Source organism: Puntigrus tetrazona, chromosome 2 (assembly GCF_018831695.1).
Source record: "Puntigrus tetrazona isolate hp1 chromosome 2, ASM1883169v1, whole genome shotgun sequence".
Taxonomy (NCBI): domain Eukaryota; kingdom Metazoa; phylum Chordata; class Actinopteri; order Cypriniformes; family Cyprinidae; genus Puntigrus; species Puntigrus tetrazona.
The window spans coordinates 4,572,858-4,591,482 of NC_056700.1; the positions used below are offsets into that span (position 1 = coordinate 4,572,858).

An 18,625-nucleotide genomic window follows, 5' to 3' on the forward strand; every position below is an offset into this window, starting at 1 on the left:
CTTCCGCCGCTCACAAAAGGAGGGGGCTTGAGAACGCAAAGACGCGTGAAACAAAAAGAGGGCAGTCCCTCGTACTGCGAAAGCCGAGTTTCCCTCGACCTAGAGAAGACATAAGAAGTAGTGAATGACAATGCACTGTTTCTTCAAGGGCAGATACGTTTGGATTGTCGGCAGCGTATGTCTTCTGGCATCGTATCTCTGGCACAGTGTCTGGGGCTTGCTTTCGTACCGGAGAAAATCCAGATCCTCCGCTTCGGTCAGTGAGCAGGTAAATCTTCTTTTGACCGCCGGTCAATCCTGGAAAGCGCTAAGAACCACAACTAGATTTGTTGTTCATTTTTACCTTCAGCTTGCGATTAAATAAAGGAGGCAGTTCCGATATTCATCAAATCGCTTGTTGAATGATAATATATACTGATAAACTGAACGACTGCTCAACTTGAAAATATTTGCTTTCTTTCAAGTTATTCATAACCCTGCATTGCAATTGAGAGATCAATAAGACATTTTCAATGCACGCTATTCAAATAGTAATTATTTTTTAATAAGTGACTTGTGTAGCACATTTGTTTATTCACCAAACATACTTACAACATTCTAACTGACGCGGTGCTATATTTAAGCAAGCCGAGTGCAGTCATGCTTATGGAAACAATGTAAGCTTTTGGCAGAGACCACTGAAGTGATGTAACACCGCGTCTCGCTTTCTCCAAACCTGGTGCATAATAGTCCCAAACCCGTTCACCTGTTCGACGGATAGACAGAGTTGATCGGCAGTGACGTAAAGACGCTGTCAGCACCCGATGGGGAGAGTCACGCAGCTTTAAGGCTTTACAACATGTTGACACATGCCGTGTGCCGAGGTTTGAATAGTCTCTTCTTTCACACGACTGTGAACTGGAGTCATCCTCCAGATCTGAGGATCCATTTATTAGCACAATCGTGTCAAGCGCAGCCATCACTCAATCAGTAAACAGTCAAATTAATTCATTTCTTAAATGCATCTTACTTATGCTTTATGCATGTACACTGATTACCAGAACCTTAGAAAGTAGAAATGCGCTGTTTAAAATGAAGCGATAAATCAATTTATTATGTCGCTTTGTTGCACTATTGCTGTTTGATTGTTGGTTTTGTGTTTCTATTTAGCAATGCATTGGAATTATTTTTCACCAGAGGCCACAAAAGGCTGAACTATGTACTCTTTGAATCTATTATTAAAGTGTCAGGTGATTCAGATCCGCTATGTTTCCTGTCTGCGCCTCAGATGAATGAGTCGAGCGGCCCTCATGTTCGTCATGAGGCTGGATTTGAAATAGTCTGACGCTCACAGACAGATGCGCCACCCGTCACTCATTATATACATGCACAGAAACACCTTCCACAGTGTTTACGGTAAACAAAGGGCTTTTACCTTTACATTTAGCCAGTGAAAGGTTGCTGAAGGTTGACTGATCGTAACTTTTAAAGTCCAAGTTAAGAAAAGTAAAGCATGATTAAAATGGAAGACATATGGGAATGCTAAAAAAAAGCTTAGCGTCAGATAAAATGCTAAAAAAAAAAAAAAATTCCAGTGCAAATATCTAACAATCCTTAAATCAGGATATATTTAGTTGAAGAAAATTAACATAAGATTTTAAATCTTATTTTGAGAAAATAATCAACATGAAGTTATTTTATGATTAAAACAAAAACAAATATCTGCCAAAGGGCTCAGATAAATCTACATACAACAGTACTGAAGAACATGCTTTTTTTAGGCAGTGCGCACATTTAGGACTTTCTGCTCTGATTTACGGATCTTCATTTGTGGAAAGGTGAATTAAGACATTTTACGATCCACAGAAACACACTTTTTGTTCAGTGCTTACAGCAACTTTTAGATTTACTTGGAGTTGTTTAGAGATCTTGAGATCTATGAAGACAGTAATGTGGATTCTTTACATTCTAATAACAGCATTAATGAAAATCAGTACATGTTGTGCAAAACAGTGCACAAATTAAAGGTTTTTAGTATTGCTACTTCATATTTTTTCAGGGTTTTATGTGAACTTGCTAATACTTGGAATATAAACATAACATATAAATGGCCAGAGCAAGCAATACTCAGTTTCCAGGAGTCAGAGTACACAGGTTTTTATTAGTACACTGGGAAATAGTTTTGTTGCCGGTTACATGACTGCTATGATTAGCTGTCAGGCACCGAACACACATTTTACTCTTCTCTTAAGTCCGTTTTTTCCGTATATATATATATATATATATATATATATATATTATATATATAATTTTTTAGTAACGCTTTAGTAATAGCAATAAATAAATAATATCAATGGACAATAGAAGGTTGCAACAACTAAAAAAAACTAACATTATGCCAAATTAAGAATCATTAGGTTATAGTGCAAAGCAGGTGCAAACCATTTGTGATCCTTACATTATCAATTCATCAAATCTTGGGGGTTTTTCATCCATATGTTAGATTTGTTTCCTGCTGTATAGATTCCACTCCAAATCAGGACAGGACCCCGACGTGCCAAGAAAGATGACATTAGCTCAAGCTACGTAACTCCAGTGCTATTCAAAGAATGTGATAACGTAGGAAAGTTCATTTCTTATTTTTCTCCGGGTATGAATTCTTCAGAAAGCACGCAGAGGTTGTATGTGTACTGTATCTGCATGAGCGTCAGAGCATTACACCAGCGTTACACGCGCCTCTTGTGTTACACCGCCTCGGCACGTGTCACGTCTCGGTCCCATCACTGGAAAGTTGGCTTGAGATCAGGCAAAATGATACTGGGACTGTGGGCCGGGGGCTAGCAAACCACCCCCAAATGTCCTGGGACAGAGTGTTCTGGCTGGACGGAGGGGGTGGTCGAGGGTCCCCTACCGATGTCAGTCTGCACTCGCTCACACTCTGTGTTTATATGTGCCCGTCTCTGGCTGGAGTTCTCTGTAAGTCATAAATCGGATCTTATAAACAACATAAAAGCTGCTCTTCTCTCTGTCTGTGTGCATACAGTACATTTACTTGCTCTGATGCTCAAGCACATTGTAATCGCATACACCTGTCTTGAAATATTTTGAATGCTTTAAATAATGTTTTATCGTGTACTTTTCTATAGAACATCAAATTGGTGTTAAGTCTGTTCAATAACAATAAGGAGTAGTAGGCCATCCAAAATGCAGAGGAGTTTGTTTCTTCATCAGATTTGGAGAAATGTAGCATTGCATCAGCAATGGATGCGCTGCAGTGAATGGGTGCCGTCAGAATGAATCAGAATCAGAAATAGCTTCATTGCTAAATGTCCCTAGACAGAACTATGAATGTGTCCTGGTGTACAGATGAAGTTCTTTACAGATGCACAGGTGTGTTATGTGTTGTTCAGGTGGGATATGGCCTGAGGGAAAACCGTTCTGGTGGTCAGTGCTCTGTAGAGCCGACCAAAGGGGGACAGTTCAAAGAAAGAGTGGGCTGGGTGTGTGGCGTCCACAGCGACTTTCTTAGCCCTTTTCCTCACTCTAGAGATGTAAACGTTCTGGGCAGATGGGCACCGATAATCCTGAGTGTCCTTTGTAGTCTTCTGATGTCTGTTTGGGTACCTCAACCAAACCTGACAGTTATAGATAATCACAGGACAGGCTCAATGACAGCAGAGTGTATGTGAGTCTATGTGAGTATCCCACTTCAGGGGCTGAGAGATGGTGGTGCCCAGGAATAGAACAGTGTGAGGGGGGCTTTTCCATCAAGTCCACGACCATCTCCACTGTTTTGAGCTTGTTTAGCTTCAGGTTGCTGAGAATGCACCAGACAGCCAGCTCTTTGACCTCCTGTCTCCATCCTGGATGAGTCTGATGGCTGTGGTGTCATCTGCAAACTTCAGGAGCTTGACAGAGGGGCGCTTCAAAGTGCGGCCATTCATGTAGACAGAGAAGAGCAGTGGGGCGAGGACGTAACCCTGAGGGGCATCGAAGCTGGTGGTGATTTGCCCAGCCTCACTAGCAACCACCTGTCTATTAGGAAGCTCCTGATCCATTTACAGACGGAGGAGAGCTGTATGAGTTTGTCTGAGAGAAGGTTTTGAAAGGTTGAGCTGAAGTCCACAAATACGATCCTTTAATTCCTAGGTTTGTCGAGTCCAGACAGCTAATAAAAAACCTCACGATAATCCACAAGTCATCCACACGACTCCAGTCCATTAGTTTACATCTTGAGAAGCTGAAACAAATCCACCTTTAAGATATTTTACCTTAAATACAAGTCTTCCAAGTCTATCCATAATAACAGTTGCCTCTCACATAAAATTCCAGTCACATATTTGTTTAGAGCTCTTTTGGCTTGCAAATGCTGCTTGATTAATGCAAATTTATCTCCTGATTCAAACTGCTTTTTATGAAGCATTATTATGGATAATAGTTGCAAATTGAAAATTTTAAGTTAAAAACACCTTATTTATGGATTTGTTTCTTACAAAAACGCAACTTTTGGTTTCTCAAAACGATTGATTGTTGATTATTTGTGGATTATTGTGATGTTTTTATCAGATGTTTGGACTCTTTTTCTGATGGCACCCCTTCACTGCATTACTGTTGAGCAAGTGATGCATTGCAGCATTATTTGTTGAAGACACAAGCTCGTCTGCGTCTTGGGTGGCCTGAGTGCGAGTACAAGACATTTATCATTGATTTTGATTAAGTGACATCAGAAACAGTTACTTGAACTTGAACCCAAGTTCCCACTGGGTTGATGTGTTTTTTTCCCGTCACAGGCTCATCCCGTGCTTCCATCGTCCTGTAGCGATTGCTCTCTTGTGTGTATCTATTTACTCAACTTCAACTTTTCATCCTGCCAAAAGAACAATTCGTGCTTGAACCCGATTGGCCATTTAAGCCCATGCGCTGAGCTAGTTCTGGTCTCAAAACATTCGTCCCACCGTGTCCAAGAGGTGACACATTGTGCCTCAAGACACAACATGTGTTATTTAGCTTTCATATCAGCTCATGATTGATCTGAATGTGGTTTATGTGAGCTTGGGCAGCTCTGAAACTTCTTTCTTCACGTGTTTGTCATTTGCTCACCATAGCACAGCACGGTAAAACTTGGCCTAATACTCAGTATGGCTGTATTACCTCTGTCTATCAGGTTTCATTGTAAACTGCTAGTAATATAAACTCAAGAGAGCTCTTCTGCTAGCTCCTGTTTACTCCACAGCTGCACAATTTAGTTATCTTGAAATGGTTTGGGCCTCCTCTGGCGTTTTGTGTTACTCCGACTGTCCAAATTTATACTCTGGCTAAGAGAGTTGATGTGTTTTTCTTGGATATGCTGATGGGCTGACATATCAGGTACTTTGCTGTCAGTCAAACTCACGCTGTACAGTGCTGTATGTAGAGAACACACACTGTGTACCCTGATATCAGCAAAATCATTTCTGAATCACGCGTGATGTAACTTTTAGAATTGTAATTAATGAATTTATACGAATTAAAATACATTTTAACTAATAGAATTCCGTGAAAATATACATATATAAGATTACATAAAAAGAATATTAAAATAAAAATAAAGCATATTTGGCAGAAAATGAGTGAGCAAATTTCTTATCATTAGCCTTAATTTAAATACCAAACAGCAACAAATTATCAAATGAACAATTACATCAATTAAATTTACTTTAAACTATAGTAATGAGAATCTATTACAATAGATTATTTTACCGAATTTCCCAGATTTGAATTCAGTGGTAGTATGTTTTGTTCCAGGTGCAATTAATAAATCGTTTTTATTAAGCAGATGTCCATGGATTGTGTCCCTGAACACATTTGTCCTGTCCATCACACAGTATGTATTTAGTCTTAGACAACGCCGTCTGCATTTCTGCTCTGTCATCTGCTGGTGTCCTGGGACAGGTGATGCACACCCTGATGTAAATGATGTCTCACTCCACAGCTTCAGTGTCAGATGTCCACTGCCAGAACATTGTGAAAATAAACATCAGAAGTTTCCTTCTCTTGAGACTTGCCAGCAGACTTGTTAATGACCGATGCACTTTTTTTGCTGTAAATTCTGTGCCTTATTATGTAGACTACAACTTTGTGTATGTGTGTGTGTATATATACGCACATATTGGCACCACGTATAAGTCAAATGATGCATGTGACTATGAGACCACGACTGCCGTGTTGGAGTAGTGCCTCTGTTTCTAATACTATTCTGGGAGAAGACATCTGGGTTTGCAGCATGCAAAATAAATCTGAGAAATTTAAGAGGATATTTGATATCTTTTAAGGACAACATTATGACTGTGAACTCAAAAATCATTTATTTATGGTGATCTGGGTCAAGTGACCTATATTATAGGGCAGAGGTGGGGAGGGTGATGGAGGGCTTCATATTTCATCCTCTAAGTTAAAATCGATCCGTAACTGTCTTATCTGTGGATGAGTAAGCTGTTTTAGATGACTGGAGAGGGTGAATCAGTCAGAACACTGACACTGGCTCTAGTTTCAGTTGTGAAAGGGTCAAGAGGTTTCCACAGGCTCCTGTTTTCCTGTAGTAGCGTGCCATCATCTGCCATGCTGTTTATAAATCAGGAGAAACATAATCTTGTTTATATATAAAAACAGCTCAATATTAGGTTGTTTTGTGTGGAGCCCCTAAAAAGGACGTGATGGTAAATCCATAAATAAATACATTAAAAAAAGAAGATGGTGAGAAAGAATTTGTGATGCAGGCAATATGTGGTTAGAGAGTTTTATTCAAATTAAATCTTCTTTTCTTATTTCAGTGCTTTTGTGAACAAAAGAGAAGTTTGTCATAGTATGCAAATGTTTTGCGAGAGAATGCAAAGTTTCTTTTGCAGTACTTTTGTTTGAGAATTGTAAAAACTTTTGAGAAAGTGAGAGAGAGCAGCATTTCTCGGATGAATGCAGTATTTCTTGGGGGAATGCAACATTGAGAGAATTGTGAAATATATTGAGAGATCATAAATGTTTTGCAAAACAAATGCAATGTTTTTTGTGAGAACACACGTTTTGTGTGAGAATAAAAGTTTTTGGTTAAACGCAAGAGTTTTGTGAGTTTATCTGGGGAATGCAATACTTTTGTGAAAAAAAGTGATTTGCTTAAGGGGGCAATGTTTTGTAGGAAAAGCTGCAGAGAGGATGCAAAGTTTCTTGAGGAAACATACTACTTTGCAAAAAAAAAAAACCTGCAAAAGCACTTTTTCTCCTATCTCATATTTTTGTTCCATCACCCTCTGCATTTTTCTTTAGTTTTTATATTAATTGATCTCTTCATATGGTCTTGATTTTTCCAATTCTTGGCTTCATTTTGTCTGAATTCAAGCCCTTGAAATTCCTTGTAAATTCCATCAATGTGAAATCTTAAAAAACATGACATCTCTGATCGAACCTCTCAAGGTGACAGAGAAGTCGGTGCTCAAATTTCTTTCCATTCATTTTCTAAGCAGCTCTTTCTGGAAACCGGGTGTCTCCAGGGCCCCTTTGACACCTGGTGGGGAGGCATCTGACATGGCTTTAGCACTCAAAGCTTCTCAGATATCACACAGCAATTCCTGAGCCAAACATAGCCCCTCCCCAGGACCTGCTGACGTAAAACCCCCCATACCAGTTACATTTACTGAGACCGGCTCATTCCATTCTTAGTGTGACCTCCACTTGGTAGAAGTTCATAGAGCAATCAATGGAGAGGATGAGATGGACGGATCAACTTGTTAATAGGGGATTTAAAATGTCTCATTTTTGTCCGGCTTCTGTCTCATATGAGTTTTCCACTTGGCTTATTGTTGGATTATCAGTGCCTTTTTGATCCAGCTACAGGTGAATCTCTGTTAGTTTGTCCACAAGTCTAGTTGGTTTTAGTCAAGACCATGAGTTCTTCTAACTCTAGCGCAGGTATTGACCTTCTCCAGGTCAGGATTGAGTCCTTGAGCAGCAAAATGGACAGGCTCATAAGCATCCAGGAAAAAGTGCTCAGCCGACTCGACGGCATGTCTCAGGACATTGACGGCATTGAGAAAGACGTTGAAACTCTGAAAGTGGAAAAGGAGGAGATCCATATTCCTCCGGTTATCCGTACAGGACCAGCCAATGAGATGAAGGAGATGTGTCAAGAAATGAACAGCATAATGTTGGCAGTAAATCAGCGCTCGGAGCAGCAAACCCAAAAATTGGAGGGGATGGAAAGACTGGTCATGAGCATTCAACAGGTGGTCAGTTTTATTGGAGAAACTGTGAAAACTTCCAAAATTATGGATATTATGTTCAAAGGGCCGGCATCTCGGAAGAACAAAGCAGCTTCGGCCCTCAGGTCCAAGGAGTGTAAAATCAAAGTGATCAGCAAGTGTCAGGCCTCAGATAACAATGAGCCTGCCACTATAAAGGTGAGTTAAATCTCCTGATAGAAGATCATATATGTGCAACCAGGTGAAACAGTGTACTGGCATTTTGTGAAGATGATGGTGTTACAATTCCATTCATCCCATGCAAACTTTCTTAAGTAGAGATGGAAGATACGGTGCCATTTTGAGGGTCTTCAAAAGGTCAGCACTCACTTGGCCATTAAACCAGTCACTGACGTTAGATTTACTTTCACAACTAAATTGGTCTTCATAGTTTCTTCCTTGTGGCATTATCGTGATTTAAATGATTAGAAAGGAGAACAGAGACTTCAAAAAAGGAAATAAATTAAGTTAGCTTACTTATGTGATGGGCTATAGTTTCAACTGGAATCTGGCATTACTCCCCCACCCCCAACTGTTTGCCCTTCAAAATACCATGCGTTGTGTTATTGTAGACACATCTCCTGGGCTATGTCAGGGAAAGACTTCAAACAATAGTGCCACATTAGAGGAATCATGTCGTTTATGAATTCATTTCCCTTTTTTGTAGTTCATATAGCAAAGCAACACTTTTATGCTTTAACACATTTACAATTATTTCCAGACTAACAGTGCTTCCTAACAGCCCATCCCACTCATATTGTATCCATAACAGGACACTACCTGGACTAATCTCAAACATCTTGGATAAACAGAAAATTTTCCTTGCTTCATTGGGCTAAGATTATAGCTTTATTAACCATGCGGTTGTGCATTTTACAAGAATTGTAAAGAGTTGGAGCCCCTGGAAGAGATCCAAAATTTGCTTTACATATTACAGGTTTTTTTGTTTATTTTGTTGCAGAGAAACACACATACCATGTTCATCTTTTGTCTTTGCTATATATATTTTTTTTGCTCCTAAGCTACGAGATCACAAAGTCAAAGATGGGAAGTTTCGTCTGAGCCTTAAAGGCCTCAAAGCACAGAAGAAGAAGAAACCACCCGATTCAACAGGTAAAATACAGCAGAAAACATGAAAACAAGACATTTACATTTAACAGTATCCAGACAAAACGCTCATTAAAATGACATGGCTGAATACCTAATGACATCTACTGAATCCAAACATCATTTAAAATCACATCAGGCACAATTATTTCTATGTGTAATGCATTGATTTACTTTGCATTCACATCTAGTTGTTTCTTTACTATGCTTATGTTGCAGATTCAGTATTTTTGAAGAAGCAGGCACTGTTGCTTGAAGAGGTTCAGAAACTAAATCAGGAGAATGCAGAACGCTCTGAAGCTTCCCAACATCTGGAGAAAAATGTGCAGGAATCAGAGGATGGCTTGGTTACTCCAATTCAGCAGGACCTTATCCTTGAGGAAGCCAAGCCACTTGAACCTGAACAGGAGATAAGTTTAAAAAAAGAAAAGAAGGTAACTCTGGAGCTGAAAGAAGATGAGATGAAAGCCACAGAGCCAAAGATAGAGGAAGTCCAAGCTGAAACACCTAAATTAGTGGAGGAAGAGAGTAAGGAGCTGCCATTAGAGACTACAGACATACTGAAAGATCAGGAGGAAGAGGGTACGAAGGACCAGACGGTTACCAATGATCCTTCAGAACCTGACCTAACTGATACAGAGCCTGCTACGCCAACTGAGAACTCAGTGCAAAGGTGAGTTGTGAATCTAATTGGGTTTCCATGTCATATACAAAATTGGCCAAAAGTATGTGAACCCCATCTTGTCATCAATCAGTTTGACAAATACAATAACTACATTAATGACAAACCTTTTTACTTCATACTAGAGAATTGTGTGATTTCATTATTCTGGCATGATTACGTGCCCAAATTATTGTTCATATAGAAATGGTTTACTGTAGAGGACAGACTTGGAGGGTCTGCATCCTGCAGAGTTTTGCTCCAACCCTAATTGAACACATCAAGGTCTTACTAGGTACACTAAAACTTTTCAGGTAAGTGTGTTGAGGCAAGTTGGAGCTAAACTCTGCAGGATGTCAGCCCTCCATGATCCCTGGTTTACAGGGGGCCCACTGTCCATTGTGGAAGAACTTGTCTGGTCTGAACAAAGCCTAGACTTGAACACCTTGGCGGTGAATTAAAGGCTAGCTGCGAGGCAGATCCCATTACTTCACCTCACTAATGCTTTTGCAAATAAGATTTGAGCTTTGGTTTTGCTGTCTTCAGCTGTTGTTCTGTTTGTGTTATTTCAGCATTGAGTCCGAGCAGACGGATGAGGTGACCACCAGCAGCAAACGACGTGTGACACAAGAAGATCTGGGTTTGGAGGACCACAAGAAAAGCAGGGTTGAGGAGGGGAAAGAAAAGAGCGAGGAGGAGTCACAGGAACCTGAAGATCTTCGTGGCGTTTTCAAAGCCGATGGTGTGGAAATCGAGTTGGATTTCAGCAAACTAAAGAAAGAGAGCTATGAGGATGAAGATGAAGATCACAGTGATCACTTCTTCATTGGTAAATCCAATTTAGATATTCTGCTAACCTTAAGTAACCTTGCAACTACATGCCAGTGAACTCTCATTAATTTGCAACTACATGCCAGCGAACTCTCATTAGCGTATAAGTAGAGCGCTAGGTTAGGGTTACCAAAATTAGTTGAGATGTATGTGCAAAGCTACTTATAGTCAGATCGGTTATTTGGGGGGCACCAACTAAAGAGATAGCACACATTAAGAGGACAGCCTACTAATACTCTAATGACTGCTAATTGAGATATAATTGAACATTTACTATAGTGTAACAACTAAAGTGGACAAGTGGATCAACATGAAATGTTACCAAAAAGCAGAATATATATCTTGCAGTCACATAATCCATCATTTTTCTAAATTTACCAGTTTGCTACAACAGTTATCTTCAATATATTCAGTAGGGATGCACAATATTAGGCCTACGTTAAAAAAAAAAATATGCAGATATACTTTGCAGATAAGACAAATAACTCACATTATGAAAACTAAAATACAACAACAAACAAACTAATAAATAAATAAATGCATCGGATAGACTTGGTGTTGTTCCCCAACACAAGAAAATATAGTGGCATTGGCATCTGCTAAAATGAATTAAAAAATATCGTCATTGCCAATATCGTGCATCCTAATTATTGAGTAGACAATATAGAAATATTATTATGTATTGTGTATTATTATTTCTAATAATCCAAAATGATATTTCAGCTAGAAATACTAACTTCAAAAAAAGCACCGTTATCCGATGTCAGTCAAATATTTGGACTTAATATTCTGAACAAGTAAAAATTTATGATACACATTTGATTATGGTTTTCCTATTATACATTCCAGATTTAGTTAATGGAATTTCAGTTTTGGAATGCAGTTATGCATAACACATTTCAAGTATTTGAGAAACTTAAATTACGTGTTTAGCAGCCCGTTATGCGTCCCGTGTTGGGAAACGGCTTACAAAACATAACTTGTGTGTCTGGTCAGCAGGCATGTCAACTATTTAACCTTCATGTTTGTTCTCCATCTCCTGCAGATTGCACTCCACCTTCACCAGCACCCTTCAACCACCGCGTGGTGTCTGCCAAACCCAACCAGATTAACAACTTCTACACTATCAACCGGCAGGAGGTTCTCGGAGGGTCTGTGGAAGTATTTTCTTGCATTTTGGAACCGATTGCTGAGAACAGAATGTTTTAGAGACGGTGCAAATTCTGCTAATCCCCTCAAAGGCTAATTGCGTAACCTTACAGTCGGTCTCCCCTCACCCGATTCATAACTTCAGAGTCAAGCCAGTTATTTTTACATTGAGATTTCAGGGTATGTGAAACTGTACCTCTGTGCCAGCTGGAAACTAATCACTAGGTGTTAATCCATCTCTTCAAAGGGAATGTTCTTCTTGTTGTTAATGCAATAGTATCTGAAAAATATGACACCCTCGCTGCATTACAACAGAGTCCCAGAAGTCCTTCCTGGTCTGCGCCACTAAGTCTTTTAAAATGTCGTTTTGCGTATACAGTGGCTCCAAAAAAGTATTTGGACACTTAAGCCACACTTAAATATGTGCGAATGTCATCGCAGATAACAAAATATCAGAGCGTCTATATCTGTGCACAAATGCAGGATCTTTTCTCAGAACTACTGTTTACTTTCCACTTACATGTTACATTTTATTTTGGCAGTCCACTTTAGACATTCTACTAACTCTAAGTAACTATAAGCAACCCCATGTCCACTAGAGTATTAGTAGACGGTTATGGTTTGGGTTAGCTGAATATGTTGAATATGTGCAAAGTTACTGAGTCAACTGTGTGTTTTAAAGGCTATAAAGAAAAAAATGTTGATTGACATGTAGTTACTAATTAGTTAGTCTGCTTTAGACGTTATACTATCGAAATAAAGCGCAAATGTTTTTCTAGGTGTCTTAACTGTCACTGATAATTTCTTATATCTGCTTTCAGGGGCCGATACGGTCAGGTGCATAAATGCATTGAAAATTCCTCTGGACTCACTTTGGCTGCAAAGATAATCAAAGCTAGGAGTCAAAAAGAAAAGGTACATTTGATATTTCTGTTTTATTTATTTCAGGTTTTTTTATTTAAATATTTTGCTTGCCATTTCTTTTGTAATTTTTGTAAAGCAATTTTTGAGTAAAAACTGTTTAAAAGTAAATCGACATGTTTTTTCACTAACATGTTTTCGAGTTAAATAAAAAAAAATTATTTGCTTTGTGCTTATTTAACATAACTGAAGATATCACAGCATTAAACGATTGGTTGGTTCATGTTGCACACACAGCCAATGAGCTTGCTGCTTTACATTTAAAGGTCTGGTTAGCATCCACTTGAGCATTTTGCAGCATGCTTTCAGAGTTCCTCAGAAACCCTCCACCTTCCCCAGCTCCACCTGTATAGATTTGCTACTGATTATTTTTTATGCTATTTGTGCAGCAGCAGTATGTATTAAACACTCACAGCACTGCGTCACGTTGACAGTAATGTATAATGTTTTTGATTCATTCAGTCTATCACTTGCCATTTTTTTGTAATCATTTGTCAAATTTACTAGCAATTTCTCAGTCAACATTGTTTCAAAGTAAATCCGACGCAAAGTGTTTTGGTGTACATATTGTATTCTGCAAGCTCATTTGTGCTCATTTGTAAAATAATATATTTTTAATGTGCGTTATGCAACAGGAGGTGGTGAAGAATGAGATTCAGGTTATGAACCAGCTCGACCACGCTAACCTGATCCAGCTCTACGCCGCCTACGAGTCCAGGAACGACATCATCCTTGTACTTGAATAGTATGTGCATTTTAATTGCTTCATTCTTATTGGCTAGTTCTCATTAAATAACACACACACACACGAATAATGCATGCAGTCAATTCAAATTCTGTTCAAATGTATTATTACGTAATTTATTCATGTGTTTGTGATGCTACCTTTTGGTTACCATTGTAATAATAAAAATAGAGTAGTTTAATGCATTTCGAAGACACTTGTATTCAAAGCAACTTACAAATAATAGCAATGGACTAAATCAACATCAGCAAAAGCAATGCTAATTATCTTCTGATAATGAGTAACCGCAGGTAAGGATCGTGAAGTTAATCGAAACACACACGCGCTTATCTTCCTGAACAGTGTTGATGGAGGTGAACTCTTCGACAGAATCATCGATGAGAACTATAAGCTGACGGAGCTCGACACGGTGATGTTCATCAGGCAGATCTGTGAAGGCTTGCGCTACATGCACAAGATGTACATCCTCCATCTGGACCTAAAGGTAGGAGCCGAGACCCAGCGTAGCGCTTACATCTAAAAAACATGATCTGTCACAGGCCCTCGGAGGAGAAAAATGTCCGACATTCCTTTAGTTTTAAAGCAAACAGCCAGAGAGTAACCTTCATAACCGTTGCTGTTTCTTGTGGCCCGCAGCCAGAGAACATTCTGTGTGTCAGCAGGCTCACAAATAAAGTCAAGATCATCGACTTCGGCCTCGCCAGGAAGTAAGTGCGCTCACGGCACCGATGGCTTTGTTCAGAAATGAGAAAGAGTTTAGTAACGGTCCCTCTCTTCAGGTATCAGCCCAGGGAGAAGTTACGGGTGAACTTCGGGACGCCGGAGTTTCTCTCTCCTGAGGTGGTCAACTACGATTTCGTCTCGTTCAACACGGACATGTGGAGTTTGGGCGTCATCACCTACATGCTGTGAGTCTCTACATGAAGTTTGTACTTCTATTATTGCTCTTAATATTCCTGTTAAGTTTTTTTTATTTCTTGCGATTAATGTCTTTGAAATTAATTGTGAAATGCACAGGAGCAATTTCTGAGGGCAAATTGTTTCAAAGTAAATCCTACAAAAATGTCATATTATAGGTATAATACTTTTTATTCATAAAATCTTGTTTTCATGCTAAATTAAATTTGAAAACATTTCTTTTTTTGTTTTTCTATGATCACTATTGCTTCATGTAAAAATGTACAGTGTTCATAGTTTTGACTTTTATTTTGATATTATTATTATTATTATTATTTATACATTATTTATCATCTGTACCTTATTAATTAAATGTGATATTTATACATTTATACATATATTTTATCATGTTAATTTTAGTTTAGGTTTTAGTGGGTTTTTTTGTAATATTTGTAGTTATAGTTTTTGTATTATATATATATATATATATATATATATATATATATATATATATATATATATAATAAATGTAACTATATTTTGTCTATTTTGCATAATATATGCCATTTTATTGATTATTTCACTGAGTTACCGTTTCTTTGTTTGTTTTGTGTTCAGTATCGGTTCATTCAACGTAAACCCGACACTGATTTGTCTGAACGGTGTTTTCCAGACTCAGTGGTTTGTCGCCCTTCCTCGGCGACGACGACAATGAGACACTAAACAACATTTTGGCCTGTCAGTGGAACTTCGAGGAGGATGAATTCTCCGAAGTCTCAGAGGAAGCCAAAGATTTCATTTCCAAACTGCTCGTGGTGGATAAAAGGTGCTCGAGAAAATAAAACCACCTCCCTCCGATGATGATAGTAGTATTGTTATTTTCCTTTAGCTGCAGCATTCAATCATTTGAGAATTATTATCTCAGGACTGGAACTCACAAGCTTGTGTTTACGGCGTGTGTGTGTGTGTGTGTGTGTGTGTGTAGCTGGAGGATAGGAGCCACCGAAGCGCTGAAGCACCCCTGGCTGTCGGATCCAGCCGTTCACTTCCGCCTGCATCAGAAGGTACGGTCTGCGTTCATCACAAGACGCTCGCATTGTTCGGCCAAAATCCGAACGAACTTCTGAGAGTGTGTTGGTTTTCTTCACAGAAAAACAGATGCCGCTCGCGTAGAAACTCTTGTCTGCCTCCACACGAGAGCTAATGTGAGTCTCAGCACGTCACATCTGCTTTTTACGTCCAGAAATGACATCCTGCTGAAGACGTTTTATTTTATGTTTCAGGGACCAATGCTGCTGTGGAACCACGAGGATTACTGGACATTATATTACGTTATACTACACACCGTCTTCCCCGAAAACATTGATGACATTTCTTGAATTACAGCTATATGTCATTGATCCTATTCCAGAACGTGAGGTGATCTTCATTCGGCCTCAGAAACATCCTGTTTTGGGTTTCATTCACTGATTCTGCAAATCTAAATTCAGTTCATATAAGTATATATATATATATATATAAAACTCATTCTACACTAAAGGGGAAAAGTAAACAGTGTAAAACGATAAAGCAAAAAAAAAAAAAAACATACTTGAACCTTAAAGCAATCTAAATCATAACATGAAGTAACATTTTACTTAAAGCCTTTATTTATAATGCATTATAAAAGTAACAAACTTGTAATGGGCCTTTGTATGTATTACAATTTGTAATGCTTTATAATATTAACTATTCATTGTTTCGGCTTTAACGCATTAAACGCGTAAACCTTCATATAATCGCAGTGCATTATAATTTAGTTGCAATTATTTATGCAAAGATGAAAGAAATGACGTATTATGTAAATTACGACTACCTTTATAATGCATTTTGCAGGCTTTAGGTAAAGTGTTAACACAGCTTTTGACTATTATGAATGAGCGTTATGAATAAACTTTAGCTCCACTGCTGTAACATTATGACTTTCAAGCTTCTTCAATATGCTGATTTTTGATTGCACCTCTATAATGACTGAAATATGCCTGAGTTATGAGAGATTATTGAGTGAATATTGTTGTCACAAATGTTGTTTTTAGGTTTTACTCGTTCTACAGAAATGAAAAGGGATGCAAGATGTGATTTTGAGAGAGAGCATTAACACAAGCATTTTTCTGCTCTACACACACACACACACACACACACACACACACACACATTAATGTAGTTTTTTCACTTTATTTTTTGAATGTTGAGTATGTAACATTGCATTATACGCACTTTAGAATATTTAATGTGAAAATGATATGAAAAATGATCTTAACAGATTCAAAAGATTAGATTTTTGTTTTATATATTAACAGTGTTTTCCATGCAAATGTGAATTAAAGGACTTGTAGAATATAGAAGATTATAATAAAAGAAAAGTCTTACCTTTCTTTTCCTCTGTTCAGTCGGTCTTGTAAATGAGATACGAGACAAACATATCGTTCAAAGTAAAATATTTCATATTTCAACATTTAGTTGAAGTCTCTGTTCAGATATTTTTGTATTTCTATACTGATAAACGCTCTATTTTGTTTAGTGTTTTAGGAGTCGATAGACTGATTGTGTAGACGGAATAAAAATCAATTCATTAAATGTAACTTTAAGTATTCATTGCTTTTGATTAATAAAAGTACTGCTCTGTCACAAGCATGCAGAATAAAAGCGCTGTCTATCCGACTCCGGGCCGTGTCCACTAGAGGGCAGGGAGCTGCTGGTTTAGCTGGTTAGTGTGGGTAACTAGCTCCAGCCGGATGATAGATCTGCACCGGCTGAACAAGTGCAAAACGGGACTGTATTCTGATCAGTAATAAATGATTTAGATCAGGACGAGGACAAGGAAATAAACACAATTCAAGACAGAACAGATTTTTTTGATTCAGCTCACGTTGATTTATGAATTTTTTAAACTGGTTTTGGACCACAAAGTTGTTTCGATACCACTTTCTATAAAGCCTGTATTTATAACGCATTATAAAGGTATTCTTAAGGCTATAATGAATGCATAATACTAAAAAAAAACCTTAAAATGTGTTAGAACTTCTCGTGGATAATGTATTTACCCATATTCTTATGAATATTGATGAGATGATACTACATATTGTATCACGCAATTATTTATAATGCATCATGCATTTATTATAATGCATTAAGAATACCCTTATAATGTATCATAAACACAGGCTTCGTAGAAAGTGTTGACGTTGTGTTTACTATCTCTTATAAAACACATCTTTTGCATTTAAACCGATGCAAATTGTAAATAATCACTTTTTTAAACCGCTTTTTCACAGCTAGCAATTACGTCTTTAATTGTATTGCTTGTATTTGTCAATTATAGTATTATGATTATAATGATCACAAATGATCGCTTTACCCTACTATTAGGGCTTCTACGCTTAAGACTTGAACCAGCAAACAGACAAATGAAAAAGAAAAAGTGATGGATTATGATACTTTTTCAGCCTTGTTTGTTTTTAAAATAAAAGTCCTGTTTTATGGCAAATGTAAATGCTCTTTCACAGCAGAAGTGAAACGAACGAGTCTCAAATAACTTCTGAACGGCAGATCAGCTCAAAACGAACTATTTTCGTAAAAAAAAGTAGAAAAAGAGAAACACAGATCGCAGAAGTGCATGCATTTTTTTTTTTATACGACTTTCCCACTTGACTAATTTAATCTGCGATATGAAACGGTCCTGATAAGAGAGTCCTTTTTAGGGTTTGACCCGTGACACATTTATTACGTTACTGTTTTTCTGTCCCGCTTTTCTCTGAATGTTTTCCTTATAGTTATGACCGTTTAATGTAAGGTAAATAAATCCTGACACCTTTAGCGCTAAATGCATGGGAACACAAAGTGCGTGTGTTTATTATTTATTATATCGTGACTCCCTCATTCCTTCTGGTGTCTCTTGGACGACTGCAGAGATCTGAAGTGATCTGACGGGCCCTTGGCTTCAACATTAGCGTGTGAAAATGCTCTTTTAGGTCAGGCTGGGTGGATAATTGCTTCTCGTACCGTATATATATTTTCTGTGGAGGGCAA

The 18,625-nt window shown here is 38.1% G+C and overlaps 1 protein-coding gene across 4 annotated transcripts; it reads left to right on the plus strand.

The window, feature by feature from the left end:
- The first annotated feature begins 87 nt into the window (after positions 1-87).
- On the plus strand, positions 88-16,970 carry mylk4a (myosin light chain kinase family, member 4a). Of its 4 annotated transcripts, XM_043217223.1 has the most exons (15): positions 7,628-8,405; positions 8,526-8,564; positions 9,269-9,359; positions 9,573-10,026; positions 10,587-10,843; positions 11,891-11,996; positions 12,816-12,909; positions 13,551-13,660; positions 14,003-14,144; positions 14,297-14,367; positions 14,440-14,568; positions 15,231-15,383; positions 15,543-15,621; positions 15,708-15,762; positions 15,841-16,970. In XM_043217223.1, exons 1-14 carry the CDS (start codon positions 7,893-7,895, stop codon positions 15,759-15,761), a joined length of 2,292 nt encoding a protein of 763 aa, XP_043073158.1. In that variant the 5' UTR covers positions 7,628-7,892; the 3' UTR covers position 15,762; positions 15,841-16,970. The 4 variants fall into 4 exon arrangements, 3 of the variants coding, with proteins under 3 accessions (XP_043073177.1, XP_043073158.1, XP_043073165.1); XM_043217242.1 differs by lacking the exons at positions 7,628-8,405; positions 8,526-8,564 and adding an exon at positions 88-268; XM_043217230.1 differs by lacking the exon at positions 8,526-8,564 and having other exon boundaries at positions 7,630-8,405.
- Positions 16,971-18,625: the final 1,655 nt, after the last annotated feature.